The sequence below is a fragment of the Phaseolus vulgaris genome, chromosome 4 (genome assembly GCF_051622355.1).
Source record: "Phaseolus vulgaris cultivar YP4 chromosome 4, ASM5162235v1, whole genome shotgun sequence".
NCBI lineage: Eukaryota > Viridiplantae > Streptophyta > Magnoliopsida > Fabales > Fabaceae > Phaseolus > Phaseolus vulgaris.
Genome location: NC_143501.1, coordinates 16,845,521 through 16,862,526, shown reverse-complemented (window position 1 = coordinate 16,862,526; position 17,006 = coordinate 16,845,521). Strand labels below are relative to the sequence as shown.

The 17,006-nt window shown below is 28.4% G+C and overlaps 1 protein-coding gene across 1 annotated transcript; it reads right to left on the bottom strand.

The window, feature by feature from the left end:
- Nucleotides 1-360: 360 nt before the first annotated feature.
- Nucleotides 361-5,441, bottom strand: LOC137837428 (GATA transcription factor 8). The gene is made up of 4 exons (XM_068646412.2): nt 5,192-5,441; nt 4,739-4,765; nt 3,816-4,060; nt 361-1,720 (listed from the first exon to the last, which is right to left on the bottom strand). The coding sequence occupies exons 3-4, from the start codon at nt 4,041-4,043 to the stop codon at nt 938-940; spliced, it is 1,011 nt and encodes a 336-aa protein (XP_068502513.2). The 5' UTR covers nt 4,044-4,060; nt 4,739-4,765; nt 5,192-5,441; the 3' UTR covers nt 361-937.
- Between the last annotated feature and the right edge of the window lie 11,565 nt (nt 5,442-17,006).

Below are 17,006 nucleotides of genomic sequence, written 5' to 3'. Positions count from 1 at the left end.
CTTTCACTTATATGAAACATGATTCGATTCAAGGTTGAGAAATATGAATCCTCTTTTCCCAAGCTTTTGGCAAACTATTACAATTTTTAGACTTATAATAACACCAGGAACCAGAAACAGTTAAAAAAAGGAAGTGATTCATGTAGTGGGAGTTTATTGGTACCAATATTGCAAGCATTGGTGCATGCAGGGTTTGCTCAGCTGAAAAATATTGCAATATGAACAACTTGGGGAGAATCTAATACTAAAGTTGGAATGGATGAAGATGAATATTCTTATACTTCAAATAAACTGCATTTTCAAGTATTGCTCAAAAGCATAACTTGCGGATACTAGGAAAGAATATTCCCAAAACAAACATTAAAAAAGAAGGCAAATTCCAGAAGTTCAACTCATAAGTTTGGCTACAAATGAACTGCAAAAAGAATTGCTACAGAGAAAGATATTTAGAAGCAGAAATAAATGAAAAATGATGAAAATAAGAAAAGTAACAACCAGTTCTATGACGCCTGCTGAGTACTGCTACGATTACTAAACCTAAATGGCTAACACTATTGACTCTATCCTCTTTGAATTGCATCTCTATATCCCTTCTTCCTCAGTTCTCATTACAACCCTCTTCTAAATATAGCTAACTTATGATCATATTCTATGCTCCTATCACCCAATTCCAGCCCTGTACAAAACTCAATGAGAAAATAAATGAAAAATAAGAAACAACACAAGACTAAGGTTTAAACTTGTGGTTGTATTGTCATGCACCAAAATTGTGGACAAATATGGCTAATGCAGTCACAACGGCAACCACAACGCAGCTGCAGATACCTATAAAACCTCACTATTGCAGTTTGCAGAATGCAATTCAAAGTCTTGTATGAGACATGACTCAAGAGAAACTGAAACAGAATCAGAGAACCTCCAACTAGGATCATTCCTTTCACATGTATTCCAGGGAAAGGCTGCTGTTAGTGTTTGGAATAAGTTCTGGTGAGGAAGCTGAATCTGCTGCAAAACCAGATTTGGTGTCTGACTTGTTTCTCATTTCAAGGACCTTCTTGTGGGAGTTGGAGTGCACAGCTGCGCAGAACGTTGGACTGGCAGCTGGCCGGTATTCAGGGAAGAGCCGCCCTGACTTGTAGCGCACGCCACAAGCATTGCAGAGTGTTTTTGGCCCCATTGGCCCTGCCCTCCACTGCGGTGTCTTGGTTATCTCACAGTGCACACATTTCCTCACTGCCTGTGATGGTGCACCATTCTGGTCTTGACCTGCTGAGAAAGTCACTTTGATCTTCTTTTTCTTCTTGTGCTCACCAAAGGCCTGCTTTGGTGTCTTGATAGGGGACTCGGCAAAATTCTCAGAGTCTGAGGAGGCCTTGCAGGTGCTGGTGTTGTGATGCGTGTTCTCGCCGGTGGAAGACGCCGGCGAGATCAGCTGCATCACTGGATGGGGATTGAAGGCTGTCGGACGTGCACGCTTGCTGCGTGCACGTCCACATGGCACGGGGATGAAAATCTCTGGGCTACGAGGTACAGCCTTCTCCCCAGAACAGAAACTGCTGCTTTCAAGGACTGAGACTGGACTTGCTGTCTGGAATTGGGCATGAGTTATGTCCTCCTTGTTGGTGCATTGTGGCTGCTCTTGCTGCATGGTGAGACTTCCACCAGAGAAAGAGTCCTCAACAAAATTTGACAGCCATTCCAATTGTACAATGTCTTCATACTAGAATAAGGACAATGTGAAACATAGTTAGAGTTTAACTTTCCCAAGCTATAGATGCTGCTAACGCTATTTGTTCAACAAATTTTACAACAAAGAGAAAGCAAGAGCTAACTTTGAAATGCAATAAATAATGTGAATGAGAAAATATACAAGGAAAAAAACTATGTTATATATATATATATATATTGTTGCATGTACTCCTATATCATATTTATAAAGTATTTTATAATAAAATTTGTTGAAAGTTGAAATAAATTCATTAGTCCAAAATTCTCTCTTTCAACATTCTAAAGAGTGGACAGAAAATTTAAACAACCCCATTAATCAAAATTTTAAGCTCTTGTGTAATGGAATATTGAAAAGGTTGGACTTAGGGTTTAGGGTTTGACCAACAATAAAGAATGCTAGCAAAATACTTTAAACATTGTTTAAAAAATCAAGAATGAATTTTTTTTATATACAAATATTACTCATATGGTACTCATTCCCTAAAACTTCTTAAAAAAAACAAATTAATTCACATTATCACATTTAATGAAACATTAATGTTTTAATTTCTAATTTATTCCTAATTATTCTCTCTTTCTGAATAAAAATAAATTTAAACTACAGAAATTATGATGGAATAGAAAATGTATTTATCAAGTAACTTTCACTAAATACATTTTTTTTCATAGGTTTTCCACTAATTAAAAAACTAATAGATAAAATAATTTTCAAAGTAATGTTTTGACATTACTGACTTCCTCTACTTATATAATTGCACAAGAAACTGAAAAAAGAAAAGTATATATTGTAAAGTGAATGAAAGAGAGGAATATAAAGTAAAATTTGACTAATTTATTTATCATAAAAATGAATTCTTTAACTAATTATCACATACACATTAACAGATTTTGACCAAATAACATTTGCTCATGAAGCATGAGTGGCTACTATGAAGAGTGAGTGACAACCTTTGTAAATAGTCATTATGGCGTCACATGCCAATCACGTGACTGTCAATAATGATATTCATAATAATTTAGCCACCCAACCCCACCATTGAAGTGGAGGATGTGCCCTTGTTTCTCACCGACACAATCAAGTGTCCACCAAATGACCAAACTACCCTTGTCTAAGAATATCTAGAAATTTGTACTACTCCCTAACTAATGCAACCTCCCAAATCCAAAATTATGTTTGAGAATATTGTGATCAAGGTGTTTGACGGCGAAAACTAAATATTAAAAAAAAACTAGATTTTTTCAAAGAAAAAAATTAGGGAGACGAATATTATTTAAATGTACCAATATAAAACGAAAATAATAATAATAATACATACATATAATAAGTTTATTAACTTATATAAAATACATATAAATAGTATATCAAAAAACTCTTTCACACGTCCTCTAATAATGTTTAAAATAATTATTACTTTAATAATTCAGATTCATAATTTATCCACAAGTCCACCAATTTCTTTTATGCAACATTTTCAATACATTAACTTTGCATTTAATGTGTTTGGACGGGATAGGATAACTTTTAAGAAGTACTCCTGTGTAAAATATTAAATTAATTACTTTAGGAGTGATGGTTTCTATTGATTGCAGTGGAAAAAATCACCCCAGCATATTAAATTTTTAAAAACAAAATAATTTTACTAAAAATTGTTTTAATTAAATACTGTCCCAAATGGATAAAATTTACAAGTACACTTTTTTATTTATTAAAAGTTGTGTTAAAAATATTTTGTTAGCAAAATAAAGATAAAAGTAAAGTATGTGTAATTAATGATATTGAAAAACGACAGTGTTTAAAAAGGATTCCTTGACTGAAACGTTTAAAACAGTGTGTAACTCCAAAACCCAAATTAAAGATAAGTTTGGACTATTGAAAAGAGGAAAAAAATTGAAAAGTCTGAGCAGAGAAACACAAGCAGTAGAACCAATTTTCATACAACTATGCAGAGTAACAGACATGTAATAAAAACACCACCAAAACCAGGGGCGTTGATAAAACTACACGCAACTGGTTCACGAAACGCGCGTGACCGCGTTTTCAGCGCACACGTGGACGAATGAGATGTCAGAAGAGTTTGGAATCTCACCGGAACAGAGAGCTCCGTCGAGAGGTCCGGCACAGTGTTGCCGGAAAATACCGCGTTGGCGGCGTGGAACGAGTCGGACTCGGCGGACCAGAAGTTTGTCGGAGGAGCGAGCGGTGCGACAGCAGTAGTGTCAATGGCGGCTGTTTCTTCGGCGGGGAATTCGAGGAGGTCGTCTATTTGATCGAAGAAGCTGCCGCAGTCAATGTCGTCGATGAAGTTTCCGATCATTTTTCCTTTTTTTTTCCCTGAGAAGATGAGAAGTGAGAAAATGGAAGAGAAAAAAAGAAACAAAAATAGTGTTTTTTTTTCTTCTGATTTTAAGGTTGTGTTTGTTTGAAGGATGAATGAGTGTGAATGGTTTCGAAATCGGTTATTAGTAGGAGTGATTACCCATGTCGTGGGCCCCACTGAAAGAAGCAGGGTGTTCACCATGAAAGAGAAACGACACATTATATAACTTCTCTGATTTTCATTATATATTTAAAAACTATATAAAACAATTATTGGGAGGAAATGGATAAAATTTTAATAAATATATTACAATGGATCAAATTTTAATAAATATATTATTCGAATAAAACATTTTGCTTACCATATCGGTTTCTGAAACTTTGAATATTCCAGTTTTTGAAAACTACAGAGAAAAGAAGTAAAAAATAAATTTTAAAAAAATGATTTTACATAGTTAAGAAATTAAAATAATGAAGGTTTCAAAATTACTTCAATGCAAAATCACCATTTCCCTTTTTTTTTCCTTGAAATAAAAAACTGAGATGAAAATGTGTCATTTCATCAAACACTTGGCGTGCGTAATAGCTGGTGGCAAACTGAAGGTGAACAACACATTCAATTTTCATCACCCATTAAAAGAGTTTAAGCCATTTTATAAAAATCTAAGGAGAAGAAGTAGAACAAAACCTTACCTCTACAATAATTTCAAAATTTCAAACCTGAACAAACAAACAAACAAAAAAGTCAGCAAAAGAAAACACATTATAAAATTCAAATACTTCATACAGAACTCAGAATATTAAACAATTTCATATCTTCATTAAAAAAAAAAAAACTTTTTTTATTTACTATCTGTAGTGACACCTTGATGTAGTCTAAAATTTGGCCAGGCAGATTTGTGAATAAAGACAAAGAAAAAGAATAATTATAAAATTAAAATAAAACACTCAAAACTATAAAAACGAAAAGGGAAAGTTTTGCAAGTACAGAAGGTAGTACATAATTTAAGAGGATGGTGTAGTTTGATGTAAAAATCTACATTTCACTACTAATAAAAAAGTATTTAAAATAGAAAAAAATGATTATAATTTAGAAGAAAATAAGATGAATTAAAATTGAGGTAAATGAGAAGAGAAAAGACAAACCTGAAGAGAAGAAGAAGGAGAAGAAGAATGTTAGAAAGCCTTGTCCATTGCAAAGAGAAGCACAGTAGAGTTTGTGAGAGAGAAGAAAGAGGAAGGTTTTGAAAGGAGAGAGAGGTGAATGAAGAAGGTTTAAAAGAGTGGTGAGAAATAAGAAATTATTTTGATAAAAAAAAAAAAGTGATCGGCAAGAAATAACGTTAGGTGATGCTCCGCGTTCGGTGCTAGCTGTGTTTTACTATGTGACACTGTCGTGATGTTGAAGTATTTGTTCTGAGTTTGTTTTTATTTTGATTTTTGAGTTTGAGTTTCTCTCTCTTCTGATTGCACACGGGTCCCATGCCTACTACACACCACATTCACGGATATTCACACCGCCAAGACAAGCTTCAACTCTTTTCATCCCAAATCAATAACTGTTTCTACTTTTTCACCCTTTTTTCAGAGAAACGCCAATATCTTTTTCTTTTCTGAAACATCTAAGAAATAAAATACTTTTAAATTGGGACTAGTAAAATTAAATAAGTGAGAGTTTTAAAACAAATAAAAAATAAAAACTTCTACTATATTGCATAGCTTCCGAAAAATAGATTTCAAATAAACAATTGAGTCACATTAATCTAATAAGATGAATTTTTCCTTAATGTAATAATGTTATTTTTTATTAAGTGGAACTAGTTTACAAATTATCTTATTTATTTTTGTACTGGACCAGAGCGTTCGGTGATCGGACATCGACGTCGGTGTCAAACAGGTCAGCTCGTTCGTAGGGTCGAGTTGATGGACCACATGAGTGGACTCTAGGTATGTGTGCATTGACTTTCATTCATATACTTAACACGTATAAGGTCTGGTCAGGTCAACAAAGAGTGTTAATGGGCCTAAGGGTGTGTTTAGTACATTCAGATCTAGTACAAGTAAAACATTCTCTATAACGCCTAAGCCCAAGAGCGCTAGGGTTTTGGGGAATAAGTTGCATGCATGATATGTAAAGACTTGTACGCCTACAATAGACAGATTGGACTCCTAATGCTGGTACCCTGGTGGCCATTCTGTTAAGATTTATGCACTCCAAAGAGAAAAGATTTTGTGCAGTTGCTGCGCTAAGATTGTGCACAGTGTAACAAACTCCTCCCATTAAACATACTTTCACTCAAGATAAGGTTATCGTGAGAGAAGGTTGTTACAAGAGGTAACCTAAACGTAGTCTATAAGAGGAACTTAAGATCCCTGGTACAGGTACACTATTTCTAAGATTGAAACTACTTACTTACTATTGTTTCTATAAGTCCTGTACTGACCTGATCGAGTCACAACTTGTTTCCAGAATCAACCGACAACCAGGTCAATTGGCAAGAACAATTTTCATTTTAGATTTAAAAAGACGTTTTTAATCTTATAAAGATTTAAATCAATTTATCATCTTCACTCATTGATTTTTTTTTTTTTCTGTTTATTCAACCTAGATACTAAATTGATTTCTTCTAAAAATAAAATAAAATAAGAGTGCATGTTTATTCAACTATATTTGTTGAAAGTGAGTTAAGTGTTCAATATTTTATTCAATTAATTTTTTATTAATAAATTTTATTATTATTTTAGTATATGTTGTTATTTCTATATTTTCATGTCTAATCTATTTATTAATTTATTTATTTTCTTTTCAATCATTTGGATTACTTGGCTAATTGGTTTTTAGGTTTTCAGCGAGTTAAAAGAAATAGTTGAAAAGAAAAAAAACTAAATATAATATTATATTATTATGTTGATGACAAAAATTAAACAATAAAATATTTAAATAAAATTTTTGAATAAAAAAATCTAAATTTGTGACATGGTTAAAACTTATGTTAAATTAAATTACGTCAACTCTTTTTAATTAATATGGAATTAATTATTTGTACCTTTTTCTTTCCAATATTTTCAAAAACATCTAAGAAATAAAACACTTTTAAATTGCAACTAGTAAAAATAAATAAGTGAGAGTTAAAAAAAAAATCAAACAAAAATCCTCTATTATATTGCATAAAAAAGAATGAACGATTGAATTACAAGAAACATGAATTCTCGTTTACATTCAACAACAAATTACTTTTTATTAAGTTAACAGATTTTATTATTATTTTAGTATATGTTATTATTTTTATTTTTTTCATTTCTAATCTATTTATTAATTTATTTATTTTCTTTTCAGTATTTTGGATTAGTTGGTTAACTGGATTTTTAGGTTTTCAGCGAGTTAGAAAAGATAGTTGAGCAAAAAAAATACTAAAATAATGTTATATTATTATGTTGATGACAAAAATTAAATAATAAAATATTTAAATGAAAAATTCGAATAAAAAAATCTAAATTTATGATTTAGTTAAAACTTATGTTAAATTAAATTGTATCAACTTTTTTAGTTAATATGAAATTAATTATTTTTACTTTTATTTAATTTCAATATATTTCTTACAAAATTAAAAAATTTAATAAATAAAAGACATAACATGTGTATGAGAGTTTGATTATTGTATTTACTGACAGTTTGGTTTATAGAAATTTAATAACATTAACACATTTTTTAGAAATAAAGAAAAACAGATATTTAAATTTAAAGAATAATTTAGGAACTAATGTATCAATTCATAGCATTTTCAGAGATTGAAAAAGTGTTTTGCTTATGACTTTTATAATACTTGTTATAGAAACCAACAATTTTACATGCATTGTAGTTTTGAATAACAATATAAAATTGTTTTAAAAAGGTAACTTAAAACAATACACATGACTAATCCGTTAAATTAAAATTACAAGCTTCTATATAGTCACATCATTAATTCAAATTATTTGATAATAAAAGAAATTAACAATAAAAGTAAGGGTGATCTTGAGTTGTGTTGACTAAAATAATATCAGGTTAGGTTAACTTTTTACAGTTTTTTATGTCAAATTTAACACACTTTTGAATGAGTTGGGATGGGTTGGCTTAAAGTTTAAAAATATTTTTTTTAATAAAAGTTATAATTTTTAAGTATTAATGTAATTAAAAATTAATATAATTTTTTTACAAAAAATAATTTAAACTAATAAATTAAATTGTAACAAGTTTGTCTAAATTAAATTAAAAGAATGAAAAGAAAAATATAACAAGTATATCCATAACACATGTACGAATTGTTCACTAGTTACTTATATTAAACTCATCATTCAACCTATATTAAAAATAAATTAATTTAGATTAAGTTAGATTTGACGTAATTAGAAATAAAATTCAATTAAATTTAATTGAGTTGAGTTGTAACTTGACCTAATAAATATTTTTTAATAATTTTAGAAAGCAAAGACATTAAATTTTTTTTAAGAATTAAAAATAAAAAAGCTAAAAGATATTAATTATATTTTATTATTATTATTATTTTGAGTTTTTACTACAGTAATTTATTGGTTATCTTTAATGGGCTTGGTTGGAATTCACAAGCTTTGAATTTATGTAGATGTACTGTGAAGGGCTCCATTATAGAATATTACTGGCAGGGCCCAAACCATTTAATTAGATGAGGTTTATATATAATATATAATATTTGTTTTTATTGTACACATTTCATATTTTTATTTTATCTTCAATTATATTTTAAACTAGAAAAATAATGAAAATAATTTAAATTAAAGGAACTCTACATCTCAAGAATATAATATACTAGTATAAATCATTACTATCTTTTAACAACACTATATCACAAATTACTTATTATTATTATTATTATTATATAATTATCACTATTTTTTATTTTCTTAAAAAGAGAGGTACAAAATATCTATTTTCTAATAATATAAATTTAAAGAGATAAATTAAAAAATATAAAGACAGAAGTTACCTCATTTTCTTTATATCTTACAACAAAAACTGAATTATTCTATTTCTTACATTAATTCTCTTAGTTTCTTTTATATTATAGACTAGGGTATGAATAAAAGGTAAATGTAAAGTATTTAATATTTTAAAATATAAAATGAATTTAATATTTACTATGTAAGATTAGTAGAATAATATAAACAAGATATTCGAGATGAACTATTTTCTTAAAACTCAGCTAATCTAAAAACTAAATCAATTTAATTATTATTAGCTTTGTTCAGATAATATATTAACGTAAAAACTAGGCATTAATTTTTTTTTCAAGTTTTCATTTTTTTATTGTTTATTTATGTAATTCTAAATTTTATATTAATAAATGGTAAAAATATTATTTATTCAGTATTTGGTTTTTCCTTTATCACTTTGAATTTCAAGTGCATGATAAAATAGTTAAAATATTCATTATTTCAAAGCCATTATATATTTTAAAATTACATATTAATGATTGAGTAAAGATATAATAATAGTCTTTGTATGGTTGTGGTTGTTCTTTCATAAGCTTTGAATATTACTGATATGTATTTATTGAATTCCCAGCCACTTAGTTAAAATAAAAATTATTAATATTTTAAATTAAAATTGTGTATATATTTAAGTTATATGCATTGAAAATATATCTACAAATATAATATTTTAAAAGGCACGAGTTTATAAAATAAAATAATGTAAAAAATGTGATTATATGATGGTATTTTTTCAAAAACGTGCTTTCAACTAATTTTACTCATTTTATTTTGCAATTTTGATTTACACATATCAAACATTAATAAATACAAAATAAATTAATAAAAAATTTAAATATTTATTCGACAAAGGTTAAAATTTTAGGTAAAATTTATCATTTTTTTTTCTTTTTAAAGATAATAATGATATAAATTATTCATGTTCAAAAATATTCCATGGAAAATATAGAGTAGGCATAACACATGTTGAAGTCTCTGAATGGTTACAAAACTTACCAAATAGTTTATAATCTATTTGGAGAAATTTCTTTTAAAAAGACTACTTTTTACAAATTGAAATTAACTTATACATAATTTAGAAGAATTTTTTTAATAATGAATATAAAAAATTAAGTTTAACTTATATAAGTATTTTCTTAATTTTTCTTTTCAAGATAGGATCACATTAATTTATTCAAAACTTAATGATGAAACTCTGATTAAATTGGGACCACATTGATATTAATGAAATATTAATAATAATCAAGTAATAAAAAAATTTATACTAAAGAAACCAAAAAACACAATATAGTTTTATAAGATCTTAAAATTTAAAGAATTATATTGTATTATATGTGTGTTATAACTGGTTTTCCGATTTTGAATTAATTTTTTAAATCGTTTTTATTTATTTATTTAGACTAACAGTCTTCTCTAATCCAACCAATGTTTGGTTAAATTTTTAACAAACCTACATTTTTTCATTATTTTAATAATTTTTATTAAATAATTTCTCATATATAAATAGAGTGTTTTTATTATTAGCATATAAAAACGAGTGTGCTTTAGTCAAGCAAGTGTTATTCTAGATAAGGAGTTACGTTATAATTCATTTACCCATTAATCATTCAATTTATGCACAAGCAAATTTATTTATTATAAAAAACGACATTTTTCTTACTTCTCATTTCTCTAATAAGGATGATCTTATTTCTTTTATTAAGAGTGATGGTAGTCCTTTGGTTAAATTGATTAAGCTTGCTGTGATAACCTTTTCTATTTGGATGATATGGCGTATGAAGAATTATGCTAGATTTCAGGAAAAGATTGAGGTTTTTAGGACTATTTCGGTAATTAAAGACTTAACTTGTCTAGTGGGAAATTCGTCTAAAGCTTAAATGAAGAATGATATGTTGGATTTCAACGTGATTAGGTTTTTTGGTATTAATACTCGTAGTGATAAAGTTCTTCGTCGTCTTCCTGTTAGATGGGAATTTCCTTGACCAGGCTAGGTTAAAATTAACACTAATGGGGCTGCTCGGGGGTATCCTGGTCTTGCTACTTGTGGAGGTATTTTCCGTGGGAGTATGAGGGAGTTTATTGGTGTTTTCTCTGCGTTTCTTGAAGTTTAGACTGCTATGGTTGTTGAGTTTTATGGAGTTATACATGCTATGGAGGAAGCTCAAAAGATGGGACTTACTAATGTCTGGCTTGAATGTGATTCTGCCTTGATTTGTGTTGCGTTTACTGCTAGGACTAATGTTCATGGATGCTTCGTAATCGATGGAATACTTGTCTTAATTATTGTGGGAAAATCAGGTTTAGAGTTACTCTTATTTTTCATGAAGGAGAATGCGTGTGTTGATAAGTTGACTAATTTAAGATTTATTCATAGAGAATCATTTCATTGGTATAATAGGCTTCCATCTAGTCCGTTCTTAGAATTCTTTATGAATAGGTATAGTCTACCATTGTATTGTTTTTGTTAACATGTGAGTTTTGGTCTAGTCCTCTCATATTTTTTGTATTTTTTTTAAAGAATAATACTTTTTTTTCATGTGATGGAAGATGATTGTTGTTACTTGAGGTGTCGGCCTACCTGAGATGTTAAGTTGCATAATAATGCCTAACATGAAATCTTTCATAAAAAAAAGAGAAACACATAATATTGATTAAATCTATGTTAAGTAAAAGAAAAGAAAATAGCTTGGATCAATCACACTCTAATCCGCTAAAAAATAAAAATAAAACTCACTAGCTAAACTTTTTATTTTAAGAAATGTTAATTGTTTTTCGTGACATAGATATAAGTATTTTATTTTTAACCAACATTTAAACATTAGTTTGAGAAAATTTTTAATTTGATTTAAATTGACTTTAATATTGATAGAAAATAAAATGTTAAAGAAAATTTATTATAATCATATAGTAAATTTATAAGATTTTACTTTCTTAAAAACCTCAAAATAGAATAAAATATAATAACTTTAATTAAAAAATAGTTCTTTAAAACAAATGCTTTACCTCAAGATTCACTCTATGCCTACGCCTACGTGTATGCTTACATGTATCTTAAACTGTAAGGATCTAGAAAATTACCTTAGAGTAGAAGTGGTATATTTCAAATGACACATAGAATATTTTATTATTAAAATGAAAAGAACATATAAATAGAAAATTCAGTTATTCAGGTTTCATTTCAAAAGAACCACCATCTCTCTAAAAATTCCCTTTTTCCTTTCCTCTCCATTCTCTCTAAGATTTTAACCTCCTCGCTCATCAATTTGACGATCGGAGTCCACCATTAGACTCTTGACTGCGAGATCTACAAGACCGCCCGATTGGAATCTCTGATAGACTAAGTTCAATTTTACTCTTCTCTGAGTCAAATTTTGAACTTATAGGTTTGTCTCGATCTAAGTTTATGCATGTGCCTCTTTTAGTTTTAAGAGTAGTCTTTGTTGGATTAAAGTCTATATAGTTAGTTTTTTATCAGGACTCTGTGGTGCAGGTTAAATTTTTTTTAAAGCTTTTGGTAGGTTTAGAGCACTTTGTGAGCATATGCTCAAGTAAAAATAAAGGAAGCTAGTTTAAAATTTTCAATAGAACCCTAGACTAGAAGATCTGAATGTGAAGGTGACATGGTCACCAGTTTAAAAATTTTGTTTGCAGGATTTTCTTGTTTTGAGTCGATTGAAAATTGATTGAAATTGAAATGGGTTTGCAGAATTTCTTGTTTAGAGTTGATTAGAAATTGATTGAAATTGAAATGGGTTTGCATAATTTCTTGTTTTGAGTTGATTGGAAATTGATTGAAAATGAAATGTTTGATGAGAATTGATTGATTGATTTTAAGTGACTTTGATTTAGAAATCATATATATGTGTAGATTTATAAATTTATAAATTGAACAGAATGTTGGTTTAGAATTTAACAGGCAGGTTTTGGCAGAATCATAATTTTCTACTTATCTCGCTCAGACGAGAATAAAATGAAAAAGGGAAGTGCTCTTGATTTGATTCTCGCTCAAACAAGACCTGGAATGAAATTTTGGATGTTCTCAGCCCGATTCTCGCTCAAGTTAGTCATCAAAACAGATGTAAATTAATAAAAGAATATTCAAAATTGATTAAGATAAGATTCATTAAAATGAAGATATAATTTTACCACTTTTAGTTAATCCCACTGAATTCACCTTGGCATTCATGGCTTAATGACATAAGAAAATGTGTTAAGGACAGATTTCAATGAAATAGTAGAATTTGAATTAAGATTTTGGTTCTATATTTTTTATTGTTTCTATATCTTTAAAATACCCTGATTTCAATATTTTAAAATACATTAAATTTTTTAATATATTAAAATTAGTGTATTTGAAAAGACATAATAAAGAGACAATAAAAAAACACAGATTTTTTTGACTATAAATAGTATAGATTTATTGATTTTTCTTATTCAAAAGTTTCCTTGTACCAAATTAAACTAATATTATTTTAATCAATAATGTTAGAATTAATTTATATTCTCCTAATGAGTTAATTATAATAAATAAGATTAGTTTATTCATAATTAATTACATATCTTATCAAGTGTCTCTTCATTTTGAAAGAATAACTTTAACTATCAGTACGACATCACATTCTCAACAAAAATCTCTATCAAAACCAAGCAGAAATAACAACATAAAATAGTTATTTTTCACAAAAAATAAAAATATTTTATTTTCTCTTTTATGTTAAACCGCTACTAAAATTAAAACAGAAAAAAACACATCAATTAATTAATTTTTTGCAAAAATAAAAATGTAAATGTTTTCAACCTCACTAATCAGAAGCTATAAAAAGAAAGTGTCACGATCTTCTCCAACAAAAAAAAATGGTTGTTGATATTTCAATCATTGTGTGAAAATGTAAGCATCGTCTCAAACTCCACTTTAATCGTGACTGTTGGATCTGAGTTGTCACATCTTAAACTCCGACTCTACTAGTTTTTGAGAAATAAATGAGCTTTCAACATGATCGCTTTATAAAGACAAAAAATAAGGAGACAAACTAAAATTGATTTTATATAAACTAAAATTAACTTATATAAATTAATTAACATAAATTAACGAACAGAAACTGAGGATTGAAATCCAATTTTTTTAATTAAATTTTAATTTGTCTTTAAATTTCCCACCCAGGTCATGGGTTTCAGAATGTCTAATTTTTAGTTAATTTTTTCAAAACAAATCGTTATTATAGGAAGGTAGGAATAAATTTTTTTAGTATACTTTAGCATGGAAAAAATATTGTGCTATTTTTATAATTTCGTATAATGTTATAAATTATTAAAATTCATTATTATTTTTTGACTACTGAAATTGGTCGATAAAACAATCAAATCAGTCACTAAATATATTTGTGATCAAAATAATGATGAATGCAAGTTGAATCGAAAATCTTGAGCATAATTGGCAGCATGATTATCACCTCTTGATATGCACTCATTTGCATAATGACCGTGTTTATGGCAGTTATAACACTCCACACTTGATTTATTATACATGCCTTATCATCTTTCGCAACCATGTCCTCAGCGCTTCCATGATTTTGGCCACCAAGACCTTTGCTCTGGAATAGCTGCCACCACGTCCTCGTCCTCTGCCTCGTGAACTACACCGTGTTTATGATAGGAGTTACCAATTGAGGCTTGTGCTTGTAAAGGCTGTTCAATTGATTTTTCAATCTTATTGTCATTCATCTGTTGCTCATGCGCTCGTAAGGAACCAAACAATAACCTTATTGTCATTGTTGAAATGTCATTGGCCTCCTCAATTGCGGCAACAACATGTTCAAATTTGAGAGTTAAAGATCTCAAAATCTTCTCCACCTTTGCCTGCTTGTCAAGGCAAGAACTTTATTTATATAGACATGAACAGTCTTTGTGGTTTCCATTTGTAGCCGTTCATATTGGCGTCTTAGGGTTTGAAAAGACATCCCATAATTCATGATAATCAAACAAAACTCTCATTTGCACACACCACCGATTGTAATTTTTTCCATAAGGATAGGAACTGATAATTGGGTAGAGTTCATGATAACATACTGACTCTGATACCAATTGTAGAAACTAATTGAAAGGAAATAATAGAAGGCAAAAAGTTGTAGATACTTATTGAACTTAATTGCACGAAATTTTCATTTTGATGTACTTCAATAATATATATAATAAAATAGGAATACTAACAGCCATGTAAAATGATCATTAGTGCAATAATAACGGTAAATAATTTAAAATTAATAAAATCTAAATTAATAACCAACCCCTAATATAATATATATGACAAAATTTATATTATTTTTAACGGTTTATTTTATTATCACTAAAAATAAATTGATAATAAAAAATTATTAGTTGTAGTGTTTATTTTATGAGACGCGAGACATTAATTCTCACAAAATTAAACTTCAATGATTTTTTTTTTCAATTTGTCAATGTATGGATCTCAAATTTGATCACAAATTTTTTCATTTAAATGTTAATTTAGTACATTTAAAATGTTCATATAATCCTATAAACAAATAAAACGGTAAAAGAAAATAATATTTGATAAATTCTGTTACATTAAATCTGAGATAAAATATTTAAAATTTCACTATATTAATATGATCATGAAATGATAATGGGAAAGAAGTTTTTCGATACTGTTTCGGTACTTGGATTAAATTTAAAATGAAAATATTATAAGTTTTTAGAGGATTAAAGTGATAATAAAAAATTGTAAAGATTTTAATTTGACGACAACTAAAATTACTAATATGGTGACACACTAGTCATATAATAAACTAAATTTCCAATAATAACTTTTTTTCACCTTGGTTTTAGAAGGTGTTTAACATAAGAATAAATTTTAGTCTTTTTTACTATATGAAGTTAAAAATGTTTACTATTTGTAATTACTTTATCAAAATGTTAAAATTATGGGACCATTCAACATGCTCAAACCTCTACATTCATTAAATTTGGTTGGAAACCTCTAGATAGATTCATTAAACTTGGTTGGAATGTGATTTTTCATTTTTATTTGTTTATGGTGGTGCTGGCCTCTTAGAGGTAGATGGAGAATATGTGTGTAATTTTTTGTTAAAGATTGAGTTTAAAGTATCTCATGTTTTTAGTGAAGACAATTAATGTGCAAATAATTTAGCTAATTTTGAGGTTCATAATAGGTTGAATTTTCTGTGTAGCCTCTCATGTTGGTGAATTTCGGGTGTCTATTGTTATGAGTAGAGAGATGCAATTCTTAACGATTATCACTCGGAGAATTCTAAAAAATATTTTTGATGAAGTATGTATTTGAAATAAGTTAAAAAGTATAGTTTCCTTATTATTAAAGAAAATGTCTTCAACAACCATATAGAAAAGGTATATAATAATAAAATTGTAATATTTTTATTTTAAAGAATTTCATATAATTGTATGTAGAAAGTACCTTTCAATTATTTGAGTTCAAACTATATAAAACCTTTACCATTCAAGTAAGTCATTATTAATTTAAACGGACTATTTTAAAATGCAAAATATAATTTATAAATATATCTTACAACTTTTATTTCAATTACTCACACTTAGGGGTGGCAAAGCGGCCAGCCTGCCCCGCATTGGCCCGCCCCGCACTTGGTCCGCAAAAATGCGGGGCGGGTTGGTCCGCCCCGCAAAGTTATTGCGGGTTAGAATTCTCGACCCGCCCCACATAAGAGCTGGTCTGCGGGTTTGCGGGCTAGCCCGCGTTTCTCTTTTTTTTAAATTAAATATTATTTTTTTTACATTTTTGTTCTTAAAAAATTGTCAAATTAAATCTATATATTTGTTACTATCAAATCCAAATTTTTTTTTCTTCCTTTTCAAACATAGTCAAACATCAAAAAATTAAACATTAAGATAAATATCAAATATCACTATTCTTCCACTTCCAAAACATTAAACATACCTA

What these genes read in the sequence shown, in the direction of transcription:
- LOC137837428 (XM_068646412.2), bottom strand. Translation starts at nt 4,043, where the DNA reads ATGATCGGAAACTTCATCGACGACATTGACTGCGGCAGCTTCTTCGAT. An exon ending in CGACGGAGCTCTCTGTTCCG is followed by an intron (nt 1,721 to 3,815) that starts GTGAGATTCCAA and finishes TCCTTATTCTAG; the next exon opens with TATGAAGACATTGTACAATT.